At 45.0% G+C, this 22126-nt stretch overlaps 1 protein-coding gene across 1 annotated transcript in view; it reads left to right on the top strand.

Moving 5' to 3' along the window:
- CAB39 (calcium binding protein 39) overlaps positions 1-22126 on the top strand; it is a 1351479-nt gene that overhangs the window by 268422 nt on the left and 1060931 nt on the right. The window contains exon 3 of the mRNA XM_044070040.1: positions 12225-12428. Coding sequence (XP_043925975.1) covers positions 12225-12428 — 204 coding nt within the window. The remainder of the gene's footprint in view (positions 1-12224; positions 12429-22126) is intronic.

The following is a 22126-nucleotide window of genomic DNA, read 5'->3' as shown; positions in this document are numbered from 1 at the left end:
TCACTTATTTGCCATTAATGCTTGTCTGTCTTTGGAGCCCCCTCTCATTTCTAAGACAGAGGTTAAAATATTTCTGGGAGGGGTTTTGCACATTAAATCCTCAAGGAAGTTTATCACCCCACCATTTGACATTAATTTTGTTTTGTAATAAAAACTTTATCCACATTTAAACTGGATGCTTCTGCTAGTCTCATATTCTGCACATTGAAAACTGTGCTTCTGCCCTGACTTCAACCTGTAGTGTTTCTGAACTCTGTGCTGTCATGTCTATCCCCATTCCCGTCTTTCACAAAGTGCAAGTCTTAGAGCCAGTCCTTTTTCATGCCAGAAGTGGTTAGTGAGTTAACCTTCAACCAGGCCATCAACCTGCCAACCTTCTTCCCCAAAATATGGGTGGGTGGGTGGGGGGGGGGGGAATCTCACACTCTTCAGATGTTCACAGGCAAGTGAGGATCAAGTTGGACAGAACTAAGGAACTAAGGACATGAAGAAAACAGATCAGCTGTTCATCTCCTCCTTGGATTCCAGGTTAGGGCAATCATTTTCCAAACAAACTATTGCATCTTGGATCTCAAAGGCTATTTCCTTCTGCTATTCACACCATGAAAAGACATTACCCACTTGGGCAAAAACATATTCCATTCGATCAGTTGGCTTCATCTTGTGCCTTCTACAAGGAGTTGAATACCATTTTAGAGCAGCTACCTGGTCATCTGTCCACACCTTCACGAAAAACTAAGCTAAATGCCTTCTCCAGGTCCAGGGCAGTTTTTGATGGAACAATTCTGCCTGAACGCCGTCTACATCTGTTGAAATCACACATCTGTTACGAATACTGCATCAATGATTTCATTCAGGACCAAGTACATTTGTGTAAGAATTTTCCATAACAGTAGGGATCCTACTAGTCACTGTTGTAGTATTCCTTCCCTCACCTTCTCTTCTTGTCTCTCACTAGTGGCATAAAATACTGTCTTACACACAAACACGCATTCTCTCAAGATATTAAATCTCTTCTTGTGGGAGTTTACTTAACTATTCAAACTAAGCCCCTCCTAGCTTACCAGTCTCCTTCCTCTGTTTTCTTCAGGCTGCTGGCTTGGAGATGGTCCTGAGGATGTTCTTCATGTTTCACTGTTGCAGTCATCACCTGTGGGTTATCCCTGCTGTGGTAGCCCTCGGTCAGCCCGAATACCAGAGTCGGTGTTTTTTTGTGTTGGCTATAGTCGCCTGTAGTCTGACGTCAGGTAGTGAGTGCTATAAAGCAAGGCAGCCGATATCATTACATCAGTCTTTCTTGCCGTGGAGCCTATTGCAGAAGCAGTTCCACATGAGTGCCTGGTTGGTCCTTGCCAGAAGTTGAATTTCAGCTGAAAACATCTAAAGCTAAGTACCCCATTGGGAATCCTTTTTTCTTGCACTAACCAGTGTCAGAAAAAGTTAATTGTCTTGCCTGTGGGAAGCAGATCCCACACCGAGACTTCCATTCTTACTGTCACTTGTTTAGGCCCAGACTAAGATGTCCTCCATTGCTGCTTCTGTATCCTCTTTAATGCGAGAACCATTTGCTGTAGAGCTGTTTTTGTAGACAGTTACTTTCATGTTCCATATTTGCATTCTGATATGGCGTCCTTCAGCCAACAGTCTGTGGACATTCCGAAAAAACGTAGAGATAAAGATACAGATCACATAAAACTAAGCCTTCTGACGATGCTGCTGCTATTCAAGTAGTCAGTTCTCCAGAATTCAGTGAGGCACATTCGCAGCTCCTGATGCACGATTCGATATCTACGCAGGCCTCTACTGAAACCCTTTCAGAGTCTGGTATGCCGCAGAAATCTTCGTCTTTTGAGCCTTGGGCTATCTGTACCTTGGTTGGGTCTGGAGCCGTAACGCAGGCACCGGCTTCCAAGGAGGCAGTTTGCACTACCGAATCCAGACAAAAACTGACATTTCATCCGACTACTGATTCTCTCGGGCCTAGAAGCCAGGTCACTCCTAGAAATTCTGCTTCTAGCCACCATCTTGCTACTGCTCCACCACCTCAAGCACAAATGCTTAAAATGGCGGAGGATCTCATCTCCCTTATCTGGGGTAGTCAGGCCACAACTTCTAAAAGGAAAAGGCACCCTTTTCCAGAAATTTACAGAACAAGTTTCTGAGTAATCTGACTATTCAATTTTTGAAGAGGAATAGCATCTCTTAACTGCTTATGAGAATTCTGATGCAGAGGAAATCCATCCCTTGTGGCTCCCCTCCAGAGGACCTTTCCTTTGGGAAACACTTCACTTCCTCAGGGAACTTTCCAATGGGAGTCTCGGGACATCCCACAGTCTAAGAAAAGACTCCGTTTCTGGACCTGCCCCAGTACAGACCCTTGGCCATCCCCCCTATTTTAGAAGTGGTGGATGATGATTTCCATGAGTCCAGCTTAGCCCCTGACGCCTTCACTCTTGCACCCAGTTAACCTGACGGGTACTACAGAGAGTACCAGATTTTCAAATATCTGTACTGAAATCCTGCTGCAGACCCAGAGGTCATTACACATGGACTTAAAGAGCTAAGACTAGTTCTGCCAAGAATCCTCTTCCTTCTGATAAGGACTCCAGAGGTCTGGACAGATGGTGTAAAAACAAGTTTACACCTCTGCAACCTTAGCTGTCAGAGCACTCGACTGTCAGTTCCATATGTTAAAATATCAACAACACACTTTGGAATTATTAAAACAGAAGATTGCTACCTTTCCTGACTGCTAGTTCAAAAGAGTTAGCAGATTTACTGCACTCTGCTTGTCAAGTGGCCAAACACTCATTACAGTGTGAGTATGATGCCCTAGAAGCCTCTAGTAGGCCAGCAGTGACAGGATTTGTTATTAGGAGACATGGCTGAAGGAACAGCCTCTCCCTGATCATGTCAAGTCTAAACTTATTGATGCACCCCTAGATATGGAGCGCTTGTTTGAGGAAAAAACAGATGAGGTGCTTAAAAATGGAAGACAAAGTAAAATCTGTGCAAACAGTAAAAGATTTCTTTCAGGTTTAACCTCCCAGGTTCCGCCGAAGCTTTCCTTCTAAGCACTGGGCCTTCCCTACACCTAGCAGACTGGCCCAAGGTAAGACCCGCAGGGACAGATAATCCAGGCCCCTATCGCAGGGCCAGCAAAGAAGCAAACAATGGACCACTTCAGTCTCTCTAAGGCAGGGAGTTCTAAGCCAAGCTTCTATGGCAAACACAGTGACTCCCCCCTCTGCCCTCCCTTTACTCATCAAAATTTAGGAAGAAGGCTCTACCTCTTCAGAGACGATTGGCTTTCTGTAACAAAGGACCAATGGGTCTTAAAGATAATTTTTCATTGATACAAATTCTCTTTCAGTGAACTGTCATTTACAAGAGGGTACACAGACTTGCCTCCAAATCAGTGGGCAGAGGCATTGAAATAGTAGAGTGTGTCCCCTCAGGTCACAGGCAAAGGCTTTTATTCCAGACTATTCCTTGTTCCCAGAAAAGAGGGCACTTGCCCCCCCCCCCATCTTGGATCTATCCATTCTGAACTCCTCCCTAGTGTTCCCCAGATTCAGAATGCTAACCTTGCAGCAGCTGCTGCTTAGGCTAATGAAAAATGCCTGGCTAGTGACCCTAAACCTAAAAGATTCCTACCTCCACATCCCCATCTCGGAATCGTACAGGAAATTCCTGCACTTCAGAGCAGGCTCACATTTCAGTTCTCCGTGCTGCCCTTTGGCTTATCTACTACACCCAGAGTATTCACCAAATGCTTGGCCCTGGCCATAGCATTCTGCAGACAGAAAAGTGTACAGATTTACTCTTACATGGATTCAGGCAGAGTGCAAAGAAAAGCTTTTCCAAGACCTTCTTTGTCATATCGCTCCCAACTTTCCTAGGGTTCACCATCGACGAGAAGAAATCAAAGCAAAACCCCATAAGGAAAATCATTTTCTTGGGAGCTGTGCTAGACACCGCATCCCAAATGGCCTTCCTATCCCTGGAAAAGCAGAGCTTCCTGCCTCTCTACTTGACCCAGATGGCTTCCAGAAGTCACCTCACTGCGAGGAAGTTTCTGCAAGCCCTGGGATACATGGCATATTTCATGCTTCTCATTCCTCTAGCCAGGCTTCACATGAGAAAGCTTCAGTGGTATCTAAGGAAGTCCCTAGAGACCTCTCTCCCTCTGATCCCATGTGTAAAGGATGAAGTTCTCTGGTGGGCAGAGGCCTGTGTCAGGAACAAGGGTCTTCCCTTCATCCTCCGCCCTTCTGACCAGGCTATCACCACAGACACCTCAGACATTGCTTGGGGTGCTCACCTAGCAGGCAGGTGCACCCAAGGTCTTAGGGATGCCCAGCAACTTCACTTGCACATCAGTCAGAAAGAAATTATGGCAATACAAAAGGCTCTGACATCTTTCAAACCCAATCTCAGGCCAGGGGTTCTTTTTATAAAAAAAAGACAACACCACAGTAATGTGGTATATCAACAAACGGGTGGACCTATTCTTACGCCCCGTGCAGGTTAGCCATGAGCCCTTGCCTTACAGCCACCTCCATGGGTCTACACCTAATTTCCAAATGCTTACCTGGGGTCAACAACACCCTGGTAGACCACCTAAGCAGAAACTTACTGGACCCCCACGAATGGCAGCTCCACAGGGAAATCTTTCTGCAAATCACTCAGGAGTGGGGGACTCCAGAAGTGGATCTCTGCCTCGCACCTCAACCACCAGTTGCAAAAGTTCTTTACCAGGGAATAGTACCTCTTAGCATGGAAGGTGGATGCCTTGACCATCCCCTGGAACTCCCTCTTTGTGTATGTTTCCTCCTCTGCCCCTTATTCCCAAGGTACTGATCAAAATAAGGGAGGAGAGACCAGAGGCCATCCTCATTGCTTCAGTTTGGCCCAGACAGCATTGTTACCCCTTACTGTGCAGCCTGATCTTACAACCCCCCCAAGCAGCTTCCCCTGATCTCAGACCTCATGACCCGGGTGAAGGGGAAGATACTGCACCCAGACTTGCACTCAATCTTTCAGCATGGCTTATACCTTAAAAGCTAAGAGTCCCTGTTACGCAAACGGGTCCTAGACATCAGAGGCCAGAAGGCCCAGGACCAGACAGCCATCTGCAGGGAAATGGAAAAGATTCTGCTCCTGGAGCCAGTCCAAAGGGGCCACTATCTCCCATCCTTCCATCCCTCTTAACTTGGATTACCTAGCCAAGTTGCTCAATAGTGGCTCCTCTTTCTCTTCTCCTATCCTGTCTGATGTGACCTTCAACCAGGGCATACACCTACCCACCTCCTTTCCCAGCCCTCCAAACAAGGGGGAAAGAATTCTACACTTGCTAGACGTGCATAGACAACTCAGATTCTATCTGGACCGTACCAAACCATTCAGAAAAACAGGCATCTACTTGTCAGCTTTTCCCCTGGGGCAGAGGGGAAGCCCATTTCCAAATGGATATCACACTGTATCCAATGTTCTTCACGTTTCACTGTTGCAGTCATTACATTTGGGTTATCTGCTTGCAGTAGCCCTCAGCCGGCCTGATTAACAAAGTCTTGGGTCCTGCGTCTGTTGCTGTCCCTTCTTCCATGACATCAGGGGTATAAAACATGCAGCCGATGCCATTACATCAGTCTTTCTTGCCGTGCGGTGCCCGAAGCAGAAACAGTTGGCAAGTGCTGGTTGGCAGACTCCTGAAATTTTAATTTTCGATTTTCAGAACCGAAGTCTTCAACTAAAGCTAAGTACCCCATTGGGTAACTTTTTCTTGCTCCTTTCTGATGTCAGTAAAAGTTAGTAATTGCATTACTTGTGGAAAGCAAATACCTCACAAAGATTTTCATTTGTACTGTATTCCTTGCCTAGGCCCTGACCACGACGTACTTTGCTGTCTGTTTTGTGCTTTATTTAATCAGCGCAGTATCTGTCGTCTGTATATTTTCACCTCTAAATATTTCAGTTCTCTGTTTAATTATCCAGAAATGTCGGTTAGCCATCCGACTGCCAGGATTCCGAAAAAAACGCAAAGATAGACAGGCCGCCGAGGTCCAAAGCTGCCGACGACGCTTCTCTTAAGCCAGTCGCCAGTTCGCCGGTACTCTGGTGCTTTTGCAGCCCCTGATACCAGCTACTTCTGACTCGCAGGCCTCTGCTGAGACCCATTCGGAGTCAGGTATGCCGAGAGATGCTTCAACTGTGGAACTTGCGGATGTCTCTACCTTGGATGGGTCCGTAGCCGCTGTGCAGGCACTGGCTTCTGAGGGTGTATTCAGGCCTACGGACTTGCATATTAAACCGACACCTTCATTTAGGCCAAATTCTCGAACCATGCCCAAGAAACTGACACCCAGGCCTGCATGGTCAGGCCTCTGTCTAAAAAACAAATAAGAATGGCTGAAGATCTTGTAACTCTAATCAGGGGAAGCCAACCTCCCCCTTCTAAGAGACCTAGGACTGAAGTTGTTTATGAATCTTCTGACCAGGAGTCTGAATTTTCTGATTCTTCTGATGATCTGGATTTGCCCTTATCTACTTATGAGGATTTTGATGCAGAGGACTCTATTCCCTCTGCTTTCTCCTCCAGAGGATTTTTCTTTTGGCGAGACCTTACTTTACTCTAAGGGAGCATTTCCACTGGGAAAGCCCGGATTTTTCGGATTCAGAAAAGAGGCTTAGGGATTTTTTACTCCTGCCTCAGCATAGGCCTGTAGCTATACCTCCTGTACTAGACATTGTTGATGCCTTTTCAGAGTCTAGTTTGGCCCCTGATTCTTTGCCTCCTGCTCCCAGAAAACCTGACCAATATTACAGGGTTCCTGATTCACACAAGTTCCTTTTTAAAAGTCCCATTGCAGATCCAGAGACTATTTCACAGGGACCCAAGGGCATTAAGGCTTCTACTACTAAAAATCCTACCTCCTCTGATAGACTCCAGGGTGCTGGATAGATGGGGTAAGAAAGTTTACAGTTCTGCAACCTTGGCCATTAGGGCTTTAAACTACCAGTTTTACATGTTAAAGTATCAACAACATGTTATTGGATTGCTTAAGCAGAAAATTGTTGATTGCTGACTGTGCTGAAAATAAGGATTTACAGATTTAATGCATTATGCTGAACAGGTTGGAAAGCATACTTTGCAATGTGGATTTGATTCATTAGAGCCCTCTTGCAGGGCTGCTGTCACTGGGTCTGTGCTCCGAAGGCATGCTTGGCTTAAGGAGCAATCTTTGCCTGATCATGTTAGCTCAATTGTTGGATGCTCCCTTAAATCAGGTCCACCTGTTTGGCAACAAGGCTGAGGAAGTTATTAAAAAGATGGAAGATAAAGCTAATCTATGCCAACTGTTGATTTCTTACAAGTTTAGCCTCCTAGATTTAGGCACTGACCCTCTAAAAAAAAATTGGTAATTTCCAGTCCCTTCCAAGTCTTCTTAAGCCAAACCCAGACACAGCAGACACCCCAGGTTTCAGTCCCAAGGGACACACAAGACTAAGCAGTGGGGTGTTTCCGCACCCAAATCTGGGAGTAGTAAGACTCCCCCCTATGGAAAACTGTCTCAATGACTTGCTTTTAAAACTTCCAAGCACTTCCCAACTGAATGCTCCTTTAGGCCGAAAGATTGATCTGCAGGCCAAAAACTGGGAACTCATTACCCAGGACAAATGGGTCCCAAGGATACAGATTTCACTTCCACACATTACCAACACCAAGCGGGTGGCCAGATCTACCCCCAAATCAGTGGGCAGAGGCCCAAAATCAAGTACTCTCTCTTAAACATGGGGGCTATTCAGTGAGTACCAGAAGAGGAAAAGGGACAAGGTTTCTACTCAAGACTTTTCCTGGTACCCAGAAAAGACAATTCAAGGCATCCTATCCTGGATCTGTCTACTCTAAACACCTTTTTGGAGATTCCAAAATTCAGGATGCTGACTCTTCAGTTACTTCCTATGCTAGGCAAAGATGCCTGTTTGGCAACACTAGATTTAAAAGAAGCATACCTGCACATCCCAGTCACGGAATCTTGCAGAAGATAATTAAGCTTCAAAGCAGGATACACCAACTATTAATTCTCTGCAATGCCCTTTGGCTTATCTATTTCGCCCAGGGTATTCACAAAGTGCCTAGCTCCAGTTATTGCTTTTTGCAGGCAAAGAAATATTAAAATATACCCATACCTGGGCGATTGTGTAATTCAGGCAGAAAGGCAGGACATACTTTTGAATCATCTGGCCTTTGTACAAAGGGTTCTAACTTGTCTGGGGTACACGATAAATGAAAAGAAATCATGCCTGGTACCCTGTCAACAAATTAAATTCCTGGGAGCAAGCTTGAATACAACTTCCCAGATGGCTTTCCTCCGGCCAGAAAAACTGATTCATTTTGACAACCTACTTTGAACAAGTGGCCACAAAAACCCAGCTATCTGCAAGGCAAATACTGCAAGCCTTGGCGTTCATGGCCTCCTGCATTCTTCTAATTCCATATGCAAGGCTGCATATGAGTAAACTACAATGGTATCTCAAAAGCCTATGGTGTCAACATTCACAGGATCTAGAAGCAAGGATTCATGTCATACCTTGCCTACGCCTAGAGTTCCTTTGGTGGGCAGAGGCCTGCCACCAAAACCGGGGACTACCATTCACATTACCTCCTGTCGCCTAAATCTTAACAGACGCATAAGATTATGCATGGGGGGCTTACCTGGCAGGGAAGTGCATTCAGGGCAAATGGAACCCATATCAAATGCACCTGCACATAAATCAAAAGGAAATGTTAGCTGTACAGAATGCTCTGACAGCCTTCAAGGACCACATTCTTCCAGGATAACTAATGGTAAAGACTGACAACACCACTGTCATGTGGTACATAAACAAGCAGGGGGTACACATTCTTACCCCCTCTGCAGACTAGCCATGGCATTGTGGAACACAGTCTTGAGCTACCAAGTGAATCTACAAGCTCATTTCCTGCCAGGAAAACTAAATACACTGGCAGACGGACTAAGCAGAAACCTCATGTGGACCCACACAAGTGGAAACTGGAACCAGGGATTTTCAACATGTTGACAAGCAAATGGGGGAGCCCAGATATAGACCTGTTTGCCACCACCCATAACCATCAACTGGACAAATTTTGCACAAGGATTCCCCTCAAGCTAGCTTAGAAAGTGGATGCTCTATCCTTCAGCTGAAAAACCTATCCGTTTATGCCTTTCCTCCTCTGTCTCTGCTCTCCAAGGTACTACTAAAGATCAAACAGGACAAGCCAAGGATTATTTTAATTGCACCAGACTGGCCTCATCAGCACTGGTGCCCACTCTTGCACAGTGTGTCACGCTTGGCTCCATGGCACTTGCCTCAGACTCCTTCCCTGTTGTCTCAACAGGAGAACCAGATTCTGCACCCTCAGCTGCAAACCCTGAACCTAGCAGCCTGGCTAATATACCTAATCTCTCCTTTACCATCCCTCAGTCAATCAGTGATGGATATAATTTGAGGCAAGGAGGCCTAGTACTAGAAAATCTTATGCTGCAAAATGGAAAAGATTTTGTGCCTGGAACCAGTCTCAAGGAATGAATGCAGCAGTGCCCAATTTACCTCTGATTCTACAATACTTGACTGAGATGCTTCATAAGGGCTTGTCCTTTTCCTCCATCAAAATTCATGCCTCAGCCATTTCAGCTCATTATAGCACAGAGCCTCCCCTCTTCTCTCACCCACTGCTCAAGCAGTTCCTCGGGGGGGGGGGGGGGGGGGGGCTAAAATTTAAGGCCACCCAGGAGAGCTCCAACTCCAGCCTGGGATCTTAACTTTGTCTTGGATAAACTCACTCTTCCTCCTTTCAAGCCAGTTGATACTCCAGATCTAAAATTTCTTTCCTGGAAAACAGCTTTCCATTTAGCAATCCCTTCTGCAAGAAGGGTATCTGAATTACAGGCCGTTATGGCAGTGGAACCTTTCATCATCTTTCATGCGGACAGTGTGTCCCTCATAACCGATCCCTCCATGCCCAAGATGGTATCCAATGTGGCTTTTAATCAGTCCATTCATTTGCCTACCTTCTTTCCTTACCCACAGAACAAAGGGGAATGGATACTGCACTCTTTTTAGATGTGCACAGACAATTTAGATTCTACTTGGACAGGGCTAAACCTCAAAGGAAATCTGAACAACTGCTGGTGGCATTTCCTGCAGGGACAGAGGGGAAAGCTATTTCACAACTAACCATTTCAAAATGGATAGGCCACAGCATTAATTTCTGCTGTAAGCACCATGGAAAACCTATCCCATAGGGCATCAGACCCCATTCAACCAGGGCTGCGTCTACCTCTACAGCCTTTCTCAGGGGCATCTTTACTAGGGACATCCCTAGAAGCTGCTACCTGGAATTCTGTGCATACTTTCACCAAGCATTATCATTTGCCAATTTTCTCTAAATCCAGAGCTGGCTTTGCCACTGCAGTGTTGCAGGGCCTTATATCTGGTCCTAATTCTATTTAAATTCCTCCTCCCAACCTTAGCTTTGGGAATGTACCCAAATGTAATAAATGCAGCAATGAAACATGAACATAGTACAGTTGTGTACACTTAACATAAATGTAGATGTTAGAGTGTTTTCACTGTTGCAGTTCTGGTTACCCTCCCTCCAGCCACCTTTCTTCTTTTGGCTATACCTGTACTCACTCACTATGCGGAAAAAGCTTTTTGTTGTATTTGCTTTTTTGTTGGAGGTATATCCTTGTATTTATAGATTTAATTGCTTCCCATTAGGGGGGCACCTGACATCTGGGGCAAGAAAAACTGATTTAATAGTGTCGGCTGCATGTTTTATACCCCTGACGACCTGACGTCGTGGAAGAAGGGACAGCAACCGACGCAGGACCCAAGACTGTTAATCAGGCCAACTGAGGGCTACTGCAAACAGATAACCCAAATGTAATGACTGCAACAGTGAATACACTCGAACATCTACATTTATGGTAAGTGTACACAACTGTACTTTTCTGCTACAGACTACATGGGAACCCCCCCCCCCTCCAAGTCTATCCGTACCCATTACACTAGGGTAGCCTCCACTTCCACAGCCTTCCTCAGGAGTCCCCATCAGGGACATCTTGGAAGCTACCACCTGGACCTCTGTCCATATCTTTACAAAGCATTACCACCTACCTCTCTAAGTCTAGGGCAGGGTTTGCCTCTGCAGTTCTGCAGGGCCTGCTGACCCAAGCCTAGGACTGTAACCTATCCGTGCACCCCTCTCCTCAGCTTTGGGAATCATCTCACAGGTGATAACTGCAACAGTGAAACACAAAGAACATGGTACAGTTATATACATTTATCGTAAGTGCACATAACTTTACATAGTACAGTTATGTACACTTACCATAAATGCAGATGTTAGTGTATTCACTGTTGCAGTCCTGGTTTCCCTCACTCCATCCCCCATATAGCATCTAACCCAAGGTGGACAAAAGCTTCCCACATTGGCTTTTAGCCACCAGGAACACTTTTCCTTATTTCCTTGAGCTTCTTATGGGTTAGGGCAAGAAAAACTGATGTAATGTAGGCCGTCTTGCTTTATATAACTGACAACCTGAAGTCAGACTTCAGGTGACTGCAGCCAATGCAAAAAAAATCGAGACTGGTATTTGGACCGGTCGAAGGCTAACCACAGCAGGGATAACCCACAGGTAATGATTGCAACAGTGAATACACTTGAACATTTACATTTATGTTGTGTACACAACTGTACTTGCGTGTGTCTGATTATATGCTTCACATACTGACTAACTGAGGTCATCATCCAGACATGCGCCCTTGGAAGTTAAAGCTTTAGTACTCCGGCCGTGCATCTGCGAGCTACAACCAATCTATTACAATACTACAGTAGTGATCAGTAGGAACATCTACTGCTATGGTAAGTTCTTGAACAACTATACTTTACTTTACATCTGTATTAACACAAAGAATATAGGATTTTATACGTTTAAAATGTATATTTTTCCAGTAGCCAGACAGGTTCATATTTTTTTTTTTTTTTTTTTTTTTTTAACTGAAAGCTTTGTTTAGAAGGAATTTGTATTTTTCAGAATCACATAAGCAGTTTTAAAAGCTGTGGTCCTGCATTTTTCCTTTGACAGTTCTGTATGTTGTCATGTTTTTTTTCTTAAAAGGATTTACCAATTCCCTGACCTTATTCCTTCTAGTCCAGACTAGTCTTTCATCACTGCCAGAGCTCCCCTGGTTTTCCAAACACTTTCCCAGGCCTACTGAAAACGAAGCACCATTTCTCTCCAACTGTGTCCTCTGATGATGACCTCCAACTTGGGGACAGAATCAAGGATTCAAGGAAAATGTGGTCCAGAAGACGCTCCCTTGAACATGGAAAGGATAAGATGACTGTGCTATCAGTTAATATCCATGTTTTCCGAATCATTGGTTGTCTGTTGAAATTGGTGTTGGAAGATGCACATGGTTTTATAATTACTAACCAGAAACAGTAGTAGTATGATTTTTAAACTAACATCACCAGTGGATTAACATTTTAGTGGATGCTTTCTAGTACCAAAAAGGCTCCCTGATCATATTAACACAGAGACAAGATACAGGTGAAATATTTAAAATGCAATTAAGTCCAGTTTGGTGATCATTTTAGAACTTAATTCTAAATGTAGATGATATAGAAATGGAAATGATTTTTGTTGCATTCATACACAACGCGCGAACACACGTAAAAAGAAAACTTGTAGTGTCTGCTCACCTTACCAAGTTGTTTAGTTTTGTGCAGAGTTTATCTGCAGTTTTTATATTATAATATATTGGTAACATGTATAGATCATTTTTTTTAGTCTTGCTTGTGGTGGCTTGTTCATGTTTGCAATGAGTTTTGTGTAATGTTTCTGTACATTGATGGGCCATGCATGCCTCCTCCTTGGGAGGTCACAAGGGAGCTCATCACTGAGCTCTGACCCGTCCAGTGAGGGTGCCTCTGGAGAGTAAAAATAGTACGTGTTTCATTTGTGTAATCTAGTAGTCATGTTTGCCAGAGCTGGTGGGTGGTATTGTCATGGCATGTATTCGTGCACATTCATCCATATGGGAGTTGTGCTTTCCTTGTTCATTTACATTATACTGCAAGTATCTCACCCATGGTATCTATTGACATGTCACCATTTGATGTACATGACAGATGCCTATTACTGTTTGTAATACAGCAAATCCTTCTCTATAGTATATTTCAATGTAGTTTGTATGCAACAGTAGTCAGCTGAAACAGTCCTTCACAGTCATAACACATCAACTTTCCTTTTGCTTGCATATAAGCTTGCATACCCGTTCACTGGGAGTGTGACAGATATTAGAGGATGTTCTTCTATTCCTATGTTGCAGTACTCATTACATGAGAGATTTCCAGCCATAAATGATTCTGACATCTCACCAGTATACAAAAGCCTTTACCACTGCTAGGTACGTGGGACGTCACACATAGGCCCAAGACAGGTGTCTGCCAAAAGTGTGACATCCACACGTACCACCTCAGAACTTCTCTGCCACCAGTCCGAATTCCATCTTTGACCATCGGTCTGCTTGCCCGAGTTTCTGGTTGCTGTACTGGTGTGTTCATATAAGTGCCCCACTGGGGGCTTTTCTTTTACGACTGCTTTTCTGTCTGAGGTTACATGTTATCCAGAAAAGGTAAGTGTTGTTGTAGAAGACAAATTCCACATACAAACACTGGTGGCAAGAATCTTTTGTTTTTGCCTTAATCATGACCACCAGTCTTGCTCTGTGTATGGCATTTGTTCACAAAATTCTACGTAGCTGCCTTCGCACTCTAAATATTTTCTTAGAGAATCAAAGACTTAAAAGGTTAGTGTGTGACGTTACAGAGGATACATCGGGCCCTTTCTGAGTCTGCGAAGAAGGCCAAGAAGCTCAGTCTGAGGCTTCATCTACACCTCCCATTCAGTGGGTCTCTCTCGAGGCCAGTAAAGGCCCGGAGGCCAGTTTGGAATTTGGCTCATATCTCTCTGCAGGAGCCTGAGTGGAAGCAGTCAGTCAACCACTGGCATGTTTTTGGAGGTGTTGCAGATGCTCATTTCAGATGAGCAGGTGGAACCTAGACTCGAGGCCCTCAAGGTATTTCTAAGATCTTGGTTTAGGAGGAAGTGCCAATGACCGTTATAGAATGCAGGCCTATGTCTGGGCCTTCCATAATGTTGCCTTGCCCCTTAAAAAGAAACCTCTTCCAGCTTTTCAGGAACCTCTGCCTGACTGGCAGGCCTTCACACAGGGATTATTCAATGCCTTTATGGTTTAAAGTCTCCCACTGGTGTTTCCCTTCCAAGTCTTCCTTCTATTTCCTCTCAGAAAAGGTTTAGGGAGCAAGTGTTATCAGAGTATGAGGATTCCTCAGAGGACGAGTCTTTGGCATACTCTGCCCAACCCCCCCCCGGAGTATGCATCACCTGAGGAGGAGTCCATTGGAACTGAGTCGCCTGGTTGAAGATCTCACCTTTGGGGAGACTGTCCCTCGTATGAGGGAGTTTTTCAAGTGGAACTGCTCACAGATTACTGATGTGCACAGGAGATGTCCTTCAAGAATGCAACTGCAGTCATAACATATGGGTTGTCCTGCCTCAGGCAGCCCTCGGTCGGCTGGATTCCAAAGTCTGGGTCCGACGTCAGCTGATGTCGCATTTCTCTGTCAGAGCGGCTGGAGTATATAAGCATCAGCCGACACCATCTTCTTCAGTCTTTCTTGCCGCGTGGTGCCCGAAGCAGAAGCAGTTCGCAAGTGCCGGTCGGTCAGCTCCTGTATTCTTCGAATCCGAAGTCATCAAAAAAGCTAAGTACCCCGTTGGGGACCTTTTCTTGCCTCAGCCGATGTCAGAAATTACTGAAAAAGTAAATAATTGTTTGTCTTGTGGTAAACAAATACCTCATAAGGATTTCCACTCTTACTGCCTCCCTTGCCTTGGCCCAGACCACGACGTCTCTGCCTGTGCCGCCTGTGCTCGCTTTAACAAGCGCACTCTCAGGCGCCGGGCGGAGTTCGCTGAAGACTTTTTCGGCGATAAATTTGATTATACGATGCCGTCGGAACAACCGACAAAGCAGACTCCTAAGAAACGAAAAGACCGGGACCGACATCCTCTGCCCGCATCTTCCACCGACACCACTCCAAAATTAACAGCGAGTGCTCCGGTTCCCTCTGAGGCGGTTATTCCACCACTTCGAACCGAAGACACCGCATTACCGATACCTCTGATACCGGAGGCCACTCCGCCAGTTATTGACTTTCCTCCGGATACTGAAACAGAGGAAATGCCCGAGACCATTGCTGTAGATAAGGTCACTCCTGCACGTGGAGCGGCTAGGCCTCCCATGTCCATGTCTATCAAGGCCTACACGCGTGCCAAGGCAGCCAGCAAGTCCAAGCATCTTTCTGCTAAGACCTTACCTCAGCCTACTGCTGAAACTCAAATCATGGTTATGGCCGCAGATTTAATTTCCCTGATCAGAGGTTCCCAGGCCCATCCTGAGAGAGGATCCCAGACTCCTCCTGATAAGAGGCCCAGGGTTGAACCCCCTGACCCTCTTCCCACAGATGAAGATTCTGAGGACTCTGTTCACTCCGAAAGCCAGGAAGAGCCCTTCCAGACCTATGAGGATTCAGATGCAGAGGATTCTATCCCCTCGGCTTCTCCTCCAGAGGATATGTCTTTTGGGGAAGTTCTGCATTCCATGAGGGAGCATTTTAAGTGGCAAGGCCAGGAATATTCAGATTCCAGAAAGCGCCTTCGAACCTTCCTTAAAAAGCCCCAACACAGACCTTTAGCTATACCTCCTGTGCTTGATGTTTTGGATGATTTATACTCTGATTCCAGTGTTACCCCTGATACTCTTCCTCCTGCTCCTGTCAAGCCTGACCGATACTATAGGGTCCCAGAAACCCATTCCCTTTTCTTTAGGACCCATGCTGTTGATTTAGAAACAATTTCCCAGGGGCCTAAAGGGGTTTCAGCTACCACCTCCAAAAACCCTTTGCCCTCCGACAGGGAAGCAAGGTCCTTAGAGAGATGGGGGAAGAAGGTCTACACCTCCACTACTATCTATGAGAGCTCTCAATTGTCTCTTTCACATGTTTCAATATCAGGATTTCTTGTTAGATGATTTACAGAAAAGATTGGCCTCCCCTGTACCTTTAGATAGGAAGTCTTTGCAGGAGGCTGTACACAATTCTCAGCAAGTTAGCAATCACTTTCTACAGTGTGGATATGATGCATTGGAAGCTTCATGTAGGGCAGCTATGACAGGGGCGGTCATTCGTAGACATGCATGGTTAAAAGATCAACCTTTACCAGGTCATGTTAAGGCAAAACTTCTTGATGCACCCTTGGAAAAGAACAAGCTTTTTGGTGCTAATGCTAAAGATGTGTTAAAGTCCATTGAGGAAAAAGCCAAGTCAGTTCAGACAGTCAAAGATTTCCTCCAGGTTCAGCCACCTAGATTCAGCAGGAACTGGCCTTCAAAAAACTGGTCCTTTCCTAATCCTGAAAGATTTCAAAGGGGCAAAAGCAGGCGTGCCCGAGGAAGAGGCCAATACAGAGGATCCTACAGGGGACGACAATGGCAACCAGCAAACCAAAGAAGTGACACAGGGGTTTCTCCCGCCCCACAGGGACATTCTCAATGACTTTCCTCTAAGTCCGCTTACCAAGGAGCAAGCAGAAGCTCCTTTGGGCGGAAAATTATCTCTGTTTACAAGAAATTGGCACAAACTGACAAAGGACAAATGGATTTTGGATATTATAGACCACGGTTACAGGTTCCATTTTCATACCTTGCCAAGAAAACTGGGCATGCCAAACCTGCCACAAAACCAGAGGGCAGAGGCTATCAAACAAATTTCTCTGCTTGCTCAGATCAAAGCAATAGAAAAAGTTCCACAACAAGAACAAGGTCAGGGGTTTTACTCAAGACTGTTCCTTGTTCCAAGAAAAGAAACTTAATGGAGACCAATACTGGACTTGTCCGCTTTAAACACTTTTCTCATAGTACCAAAGTTCAAAATGCTGACACTACAGCAACTCCTTCCCATGCTGGGCAAGGGGTCTTGGCTGATTACTCTGGACCTCAAGGAGGCATACCTGCATGTCCCTATCAGACACAGCTGCAGAAGATACCTCAGATTTCTTGCAGGGCCAGAGCATTATCAATTCTCAGCATTGCCATTTGGCTTATCTACTGCGCCCAGAGTATTCACGAAATGCCTGGCTTCAGTAATTGCTCATTGCAGGCTACAGGGGATTCAAATCTACCCGTACCTGGACGATTGCCTCATACAAGCAGACGACAAACTAACTTTGACAAAAAACTTGAATTATGTCATACATTTGCTGCAGGCTCTGGGATACACAGTCAACTTTCAAAAGTCAAGACTTCAGCCATCCCAGCAAATGACCTTCTTAGGAGCCAAACTAGACACAGCCTCTCAAATGGCTTACCTGACAGAAGACAAGCAAAAGAAGCTAACTCTTTCCTTGCAGTCATCTGGGTGAGCTTTGCTAAAGTTTTGAAGTAGATTCCTACAGGCCCTGGGTTACATGGCATCCTGCATTCTCCTGGTACCACTAGCAAGACTACACATGAGAAAGCTTCAATGGTACCTAAAAAGCTTATGGTCTCAACAACTACAACCAGGCCACCTACTAATACGGACAGACAACACCACTGTGATGTGGTACATAAACAAGCAGGGGGGCACTCATTCTTACCCCCTTTGCAGACTGACAATGAATCTGTGGGAAAAATCACTGAGCCTAAACATAGTTGCAATCCCATTTTGTTCCAGGCAAAGACAATGTTCTGGCGGACAGTCTAAGCAGGAATTTCCTAGACCCACACGAATGGAGGTTACATCCAGAAATCTTTATACGACTCACTTCGACATGGGGCAGGCCGGACATAGACCTATTTGCCTCCCACCTCAATCATCAAATACAGAAGTTTTGTTCAAGGACATATCATCCAAAAGCATGGAAAATAGATGCTCTCTCATTCAGCTGGAGCTCCCTAAAAATCTATGCATTTCCACCTCTGCCACTGATGACCACAGTGTTACTAAAGATCAAAGCAGAGCAGCCCAAGGGGATACTAATAGCTCCAGACTGGCCAAGACAGCACTGGTACCCACTACTACGGAGCATATGTCACAACAAAACATGGGCCCTCCCTCAATTGCCCCAACTTTTGACTCAACACAACTTCAGGACAGTTCATCCCAACATCCAGACGCTACAGCTAACAGCTTGGGAGATCCCATGAATAACCTCAACCTACCTCTTTCCAAAGAAGTTCAGCAGATACTGACAGAAGCCCGCCGACCATCCACCAGAAAGGTTTACTCAGCCAAATAGAAGAGATTCAGCATTTGGAATACCACCAAGGGCCATGATGCATCACTTTTGAGCATCCCACTCATGCTGGAATATTTGTCAGATATGCTACATAATGGGCTCTCATACTCCTCTATAAAAATACATGCTTCAGCTATCTCAGCTAGATACAACACTGATCCACCTGTGTTTTCACATCCTTTAAGGCAATTTCTTAGAGGAATCAAGAATATAAAGCCTCCAAGAAGGGCACCAGTACCAGCTTGGGACCTCAACTTTGTCCTAGAAAAATTGACTTTACCTCCTTTTGAGCCAGCAGCTTCTGTGGATTTACAATTTCTTTCCTGGAAGACAGCATTCCTGTTGGCCATTACCTCGGCAAGAAAAGTTTCGGAATTACAGGCCCTAATGGCTATACCACCGTTCATAACTTTTCACAGAGACAGGGTCTCCTTACGAACTAACCCTACCTTTCTCCCAAAAGTAGTATCTAGGGTCTCCTTAAATCAAGCAATTCACCTGCCTACTTTCTTTCCCAATTCTGAGAACAAAGGGGAAAGACTGTTGCATACCTTGGACATTCACAGACAGCTTCGCTACTACCTGGACAGAACCAAGACCAGTAGGAAGTCTGATCAGCTTTTTGTAGCTTACGCCCCTGGAGTACAAGGAAAAGCAATTTCAAAACAGACAATTTCAAAATGGATTGGACATTGCATCAGATTTTGTTATTCCTTCCATGGAAAGTGTGTGCCAGCCAATGTCAGACCACACTCCACCAGAGCTACAGCCACACCTCTACAGCATTCTTAAGAGGGGTGCCTACAAAAGACATTCTAGAAGCTGCTACATGGAGCTCTGTGCATACATTTTCCAAACACTACAACCTTCCTCTATATTCCAGATCCAGAGCAGGCTTTGCTTCTGCAGTCCTGCAGGGATTGATAGCTACACCATCCTTTTCTTAGAGCATTCCACCTCCCCCAGCTAAGCTATGGTATTCAACCCATATGTTATGACTGCAGTTGCATTTTTGAAGGACATAGTACAGTTTTGTACAGAACATAAATGTAGATGTCCGATAGATATGCAACTGCAGTCGGGTTTTCCCTCCCTCCTTCCCCTCTATGCCTTGGGTCCACTCCTATCCCTGTTACCCTTAGCTGGGAATATCTGTTATGGTGTATCTGTTTATTGCTTATTTATTTGTCTGGAAATCTGTTTTTCTTCCAATTTGATTACAGCCTTCCTTGGAGGGCACCTGGCATCTGGGGCAAGAAACACTGAAGAAGATGGCGTTGGCTGATGCTTATATACTCCAGCCACTCTGACGTCGGAGAGAAATGCGACATCAGCCGACGTCGGACCCAGACTTTGGAATCCGGCCGACCGAGGGCTGCCTGAGGCAGGACAACCCATATGTTATGACTGCAGTCGCATATCTATCGGACATCTACATTTATGGTAGGTACAAAACTGTACTTTCTTTGTGTTTCACTGTTGCAGTCAATACATTTGGGTAATCTGCTGGCAGGTTGCCCTCATTTGGCCTGATTAACAAAGTCTTGGGTCCTGCATCGGTTGCTGTCCCTTCTTCCATGATGTCAGGTCATCAGGGGTATAAAGCATGCAGCCAACGTCATTACCTCAGTCTTTCTTGCTGTGCGGTGCCCAAAGCAGAAGCAGTTCGCAAGTGCCAGTTGGCCAACTCCTGAAATTTTCATTTTCGAGTTTCAGAACCAAAGTCTTCAACTTAAAGCTAAGTACCCCGTTGGGGAAACTTTTTCTTGCTCCTCACCAATGTCAGTAAAAATGAATTGCATTACGTGTGGAAAGCAAATACCTGGTAAAGATTTTCATCTGTACTGCATTCCTTGCCTAGGCCCTGACCTTGATGTACCTTGCTGTCGGATTTGTGCTTTATTTAATCGGCGCACTATCAGTCGTCGGTACATTTTTGCCTCTAAATATTTCGGTTCTCTGTTTAATTATCCTGAAATGACATCAGTTAGCTATCAGACTACCGGAATTTCGAAAAAATGCAAAGATAAAGACAGGCCATTGAGGTCCAAAACTGCAGACTCCTCCTAAGCCAGTCGCCAGTTCGGTGGTACTCAGTGAGGCCTCTGAGACCCATTCGGAGTCTGGTATGCCACGAGATACATCAACTATGGAACCCGCGGATGTCTCTACCTTAGATGGGTCCGGAGCTGCTGTGCAGGCACCGGCTTCTGAGGGTGTATTCAGGCCTACAGACTTGCATATCAAACCAACTCCACCTTCAATACCAAGGCCTAAATCTCGATTTATGTAAAAAAAAAAAAAAAAAAAAAAGGCCGCCCAGGCCACATGTTCAGATCCCCATGCCTAAAAAACAAATTATCAAAATGGCTGAAGATCTAATTACTCTAATCAAGGGTAGTCAACCCCACCCCTTCTAAGAGGCCTAGGTCTGAGCTTGACTATGAATCTTGGGTTTCGCTTTCTTCTGACTATTCTAATGACCTGGATTTGTCCATACCTACTTATGAGGATTCTGATGCAGAGGATTCCATTCCCTCTGCTTCCCCCCTGAGGATTTCTCTTTTGGTGAAACTTTACATACCTTACGGAAGCATTTCCATTGGAAAAGTCAAGAATTCTGATTCAAAAAAGAGGCTTAAGGATTTTCTTTTACCTCAACATAGGCCTTTGGCTATACCTCCTGTACTAGACATTTTTGATGTGTTTTCGGAATCCAGTATGGCCCCTGATTCCCTGCCTACAGCTCCTTGTAAACCAAACAGGTACTACATGGTTCCCGAGTCCCACAAGTTCCTTTTCCAAAATCCTGTTGCAGATCCTGAAACTATTTCTCAAGGGCCTAAGGGCATTAAGGCTTCTACTCCAAAAAATCCTATCCCTTCTGATAGAGACTCCAGGGCGCTGGATAGATGGGGTAAAAAGGTTTATACTTCTGCAACCTTGGCTATCAGGGCTTTAAACTGCCAATTTCATATGTTAAAGTATCAACAGCATATTATTGGACTGCTTAAACAGAAAATTATGTTGATTTCTGACTGTGTGGAAAATAAAGGTTTCCAGGATTTATTGCATTCTGCTGAACAAGTTGGAAAACCTACTTTGCAGTGTGGTTTTGATTCCTTAGAGGCCTCTTGCAGGGCTGCTGTTAACTGGGTCTGTGCTTAAAAGGCATGCTTGGCTTAAGGAGCAATTTCTGCCTGATCATGTTAAAGCAAAATTGTTAAAGCAAATTTGTTGGATGCTCCTTTAAATCAGGACCGCCTGTTTGGCAAAAAAGCTGAAGAAGTTTTAAAAAAGATGGAAGATAAAGCTAAATCTATGCAAACTGTAAAAGATTTCTTACAAGTGCAACCTCCAAAATTTAGTAGGCTCTGGCCTACCAAGAAATGTTCCTTTCCAGCTCCTTCCAGATCCTCTCAAGCCAAATCCAGACTCGCCAAAAGCACCAGGTTTCAATCCCAGGGGACTCTGACCTAAGCAATGAAGGGCCTCCACTTCCAAATCTGGAAATAACAAGACATCCCCCCCTATGGTAAACGGTCTCAATGACTTTCCTTTAAAATTACCAAGCACTTACCTTGTAGCCGCTCCTTTGGGGGGAAAGATTGCTTTTCATGCAAGAAACTGGGAACTCATAACCCAGGACAAATGGGTTTTAAATAGTGTCCCAGGGATACAGATTT

This window comes from Protopterus annectens, chromosome 4.part1 (assembly GCF_019279795.1).
Source record: "Protopterus annectens isolate FY-2018-M chromosome 4.part1, PAN1.0, whole genome shotgun sequence".
NCBI lineage: Eukaryota > Metazoa > Chordata > Ceratodontiformes > Protopteridae > Protopterus > Protopterus annectens.
Note: the sequence above shows the minus strand (reverse complement) of the source record. Positions and strands in the feature narration are given on the sequence as shown.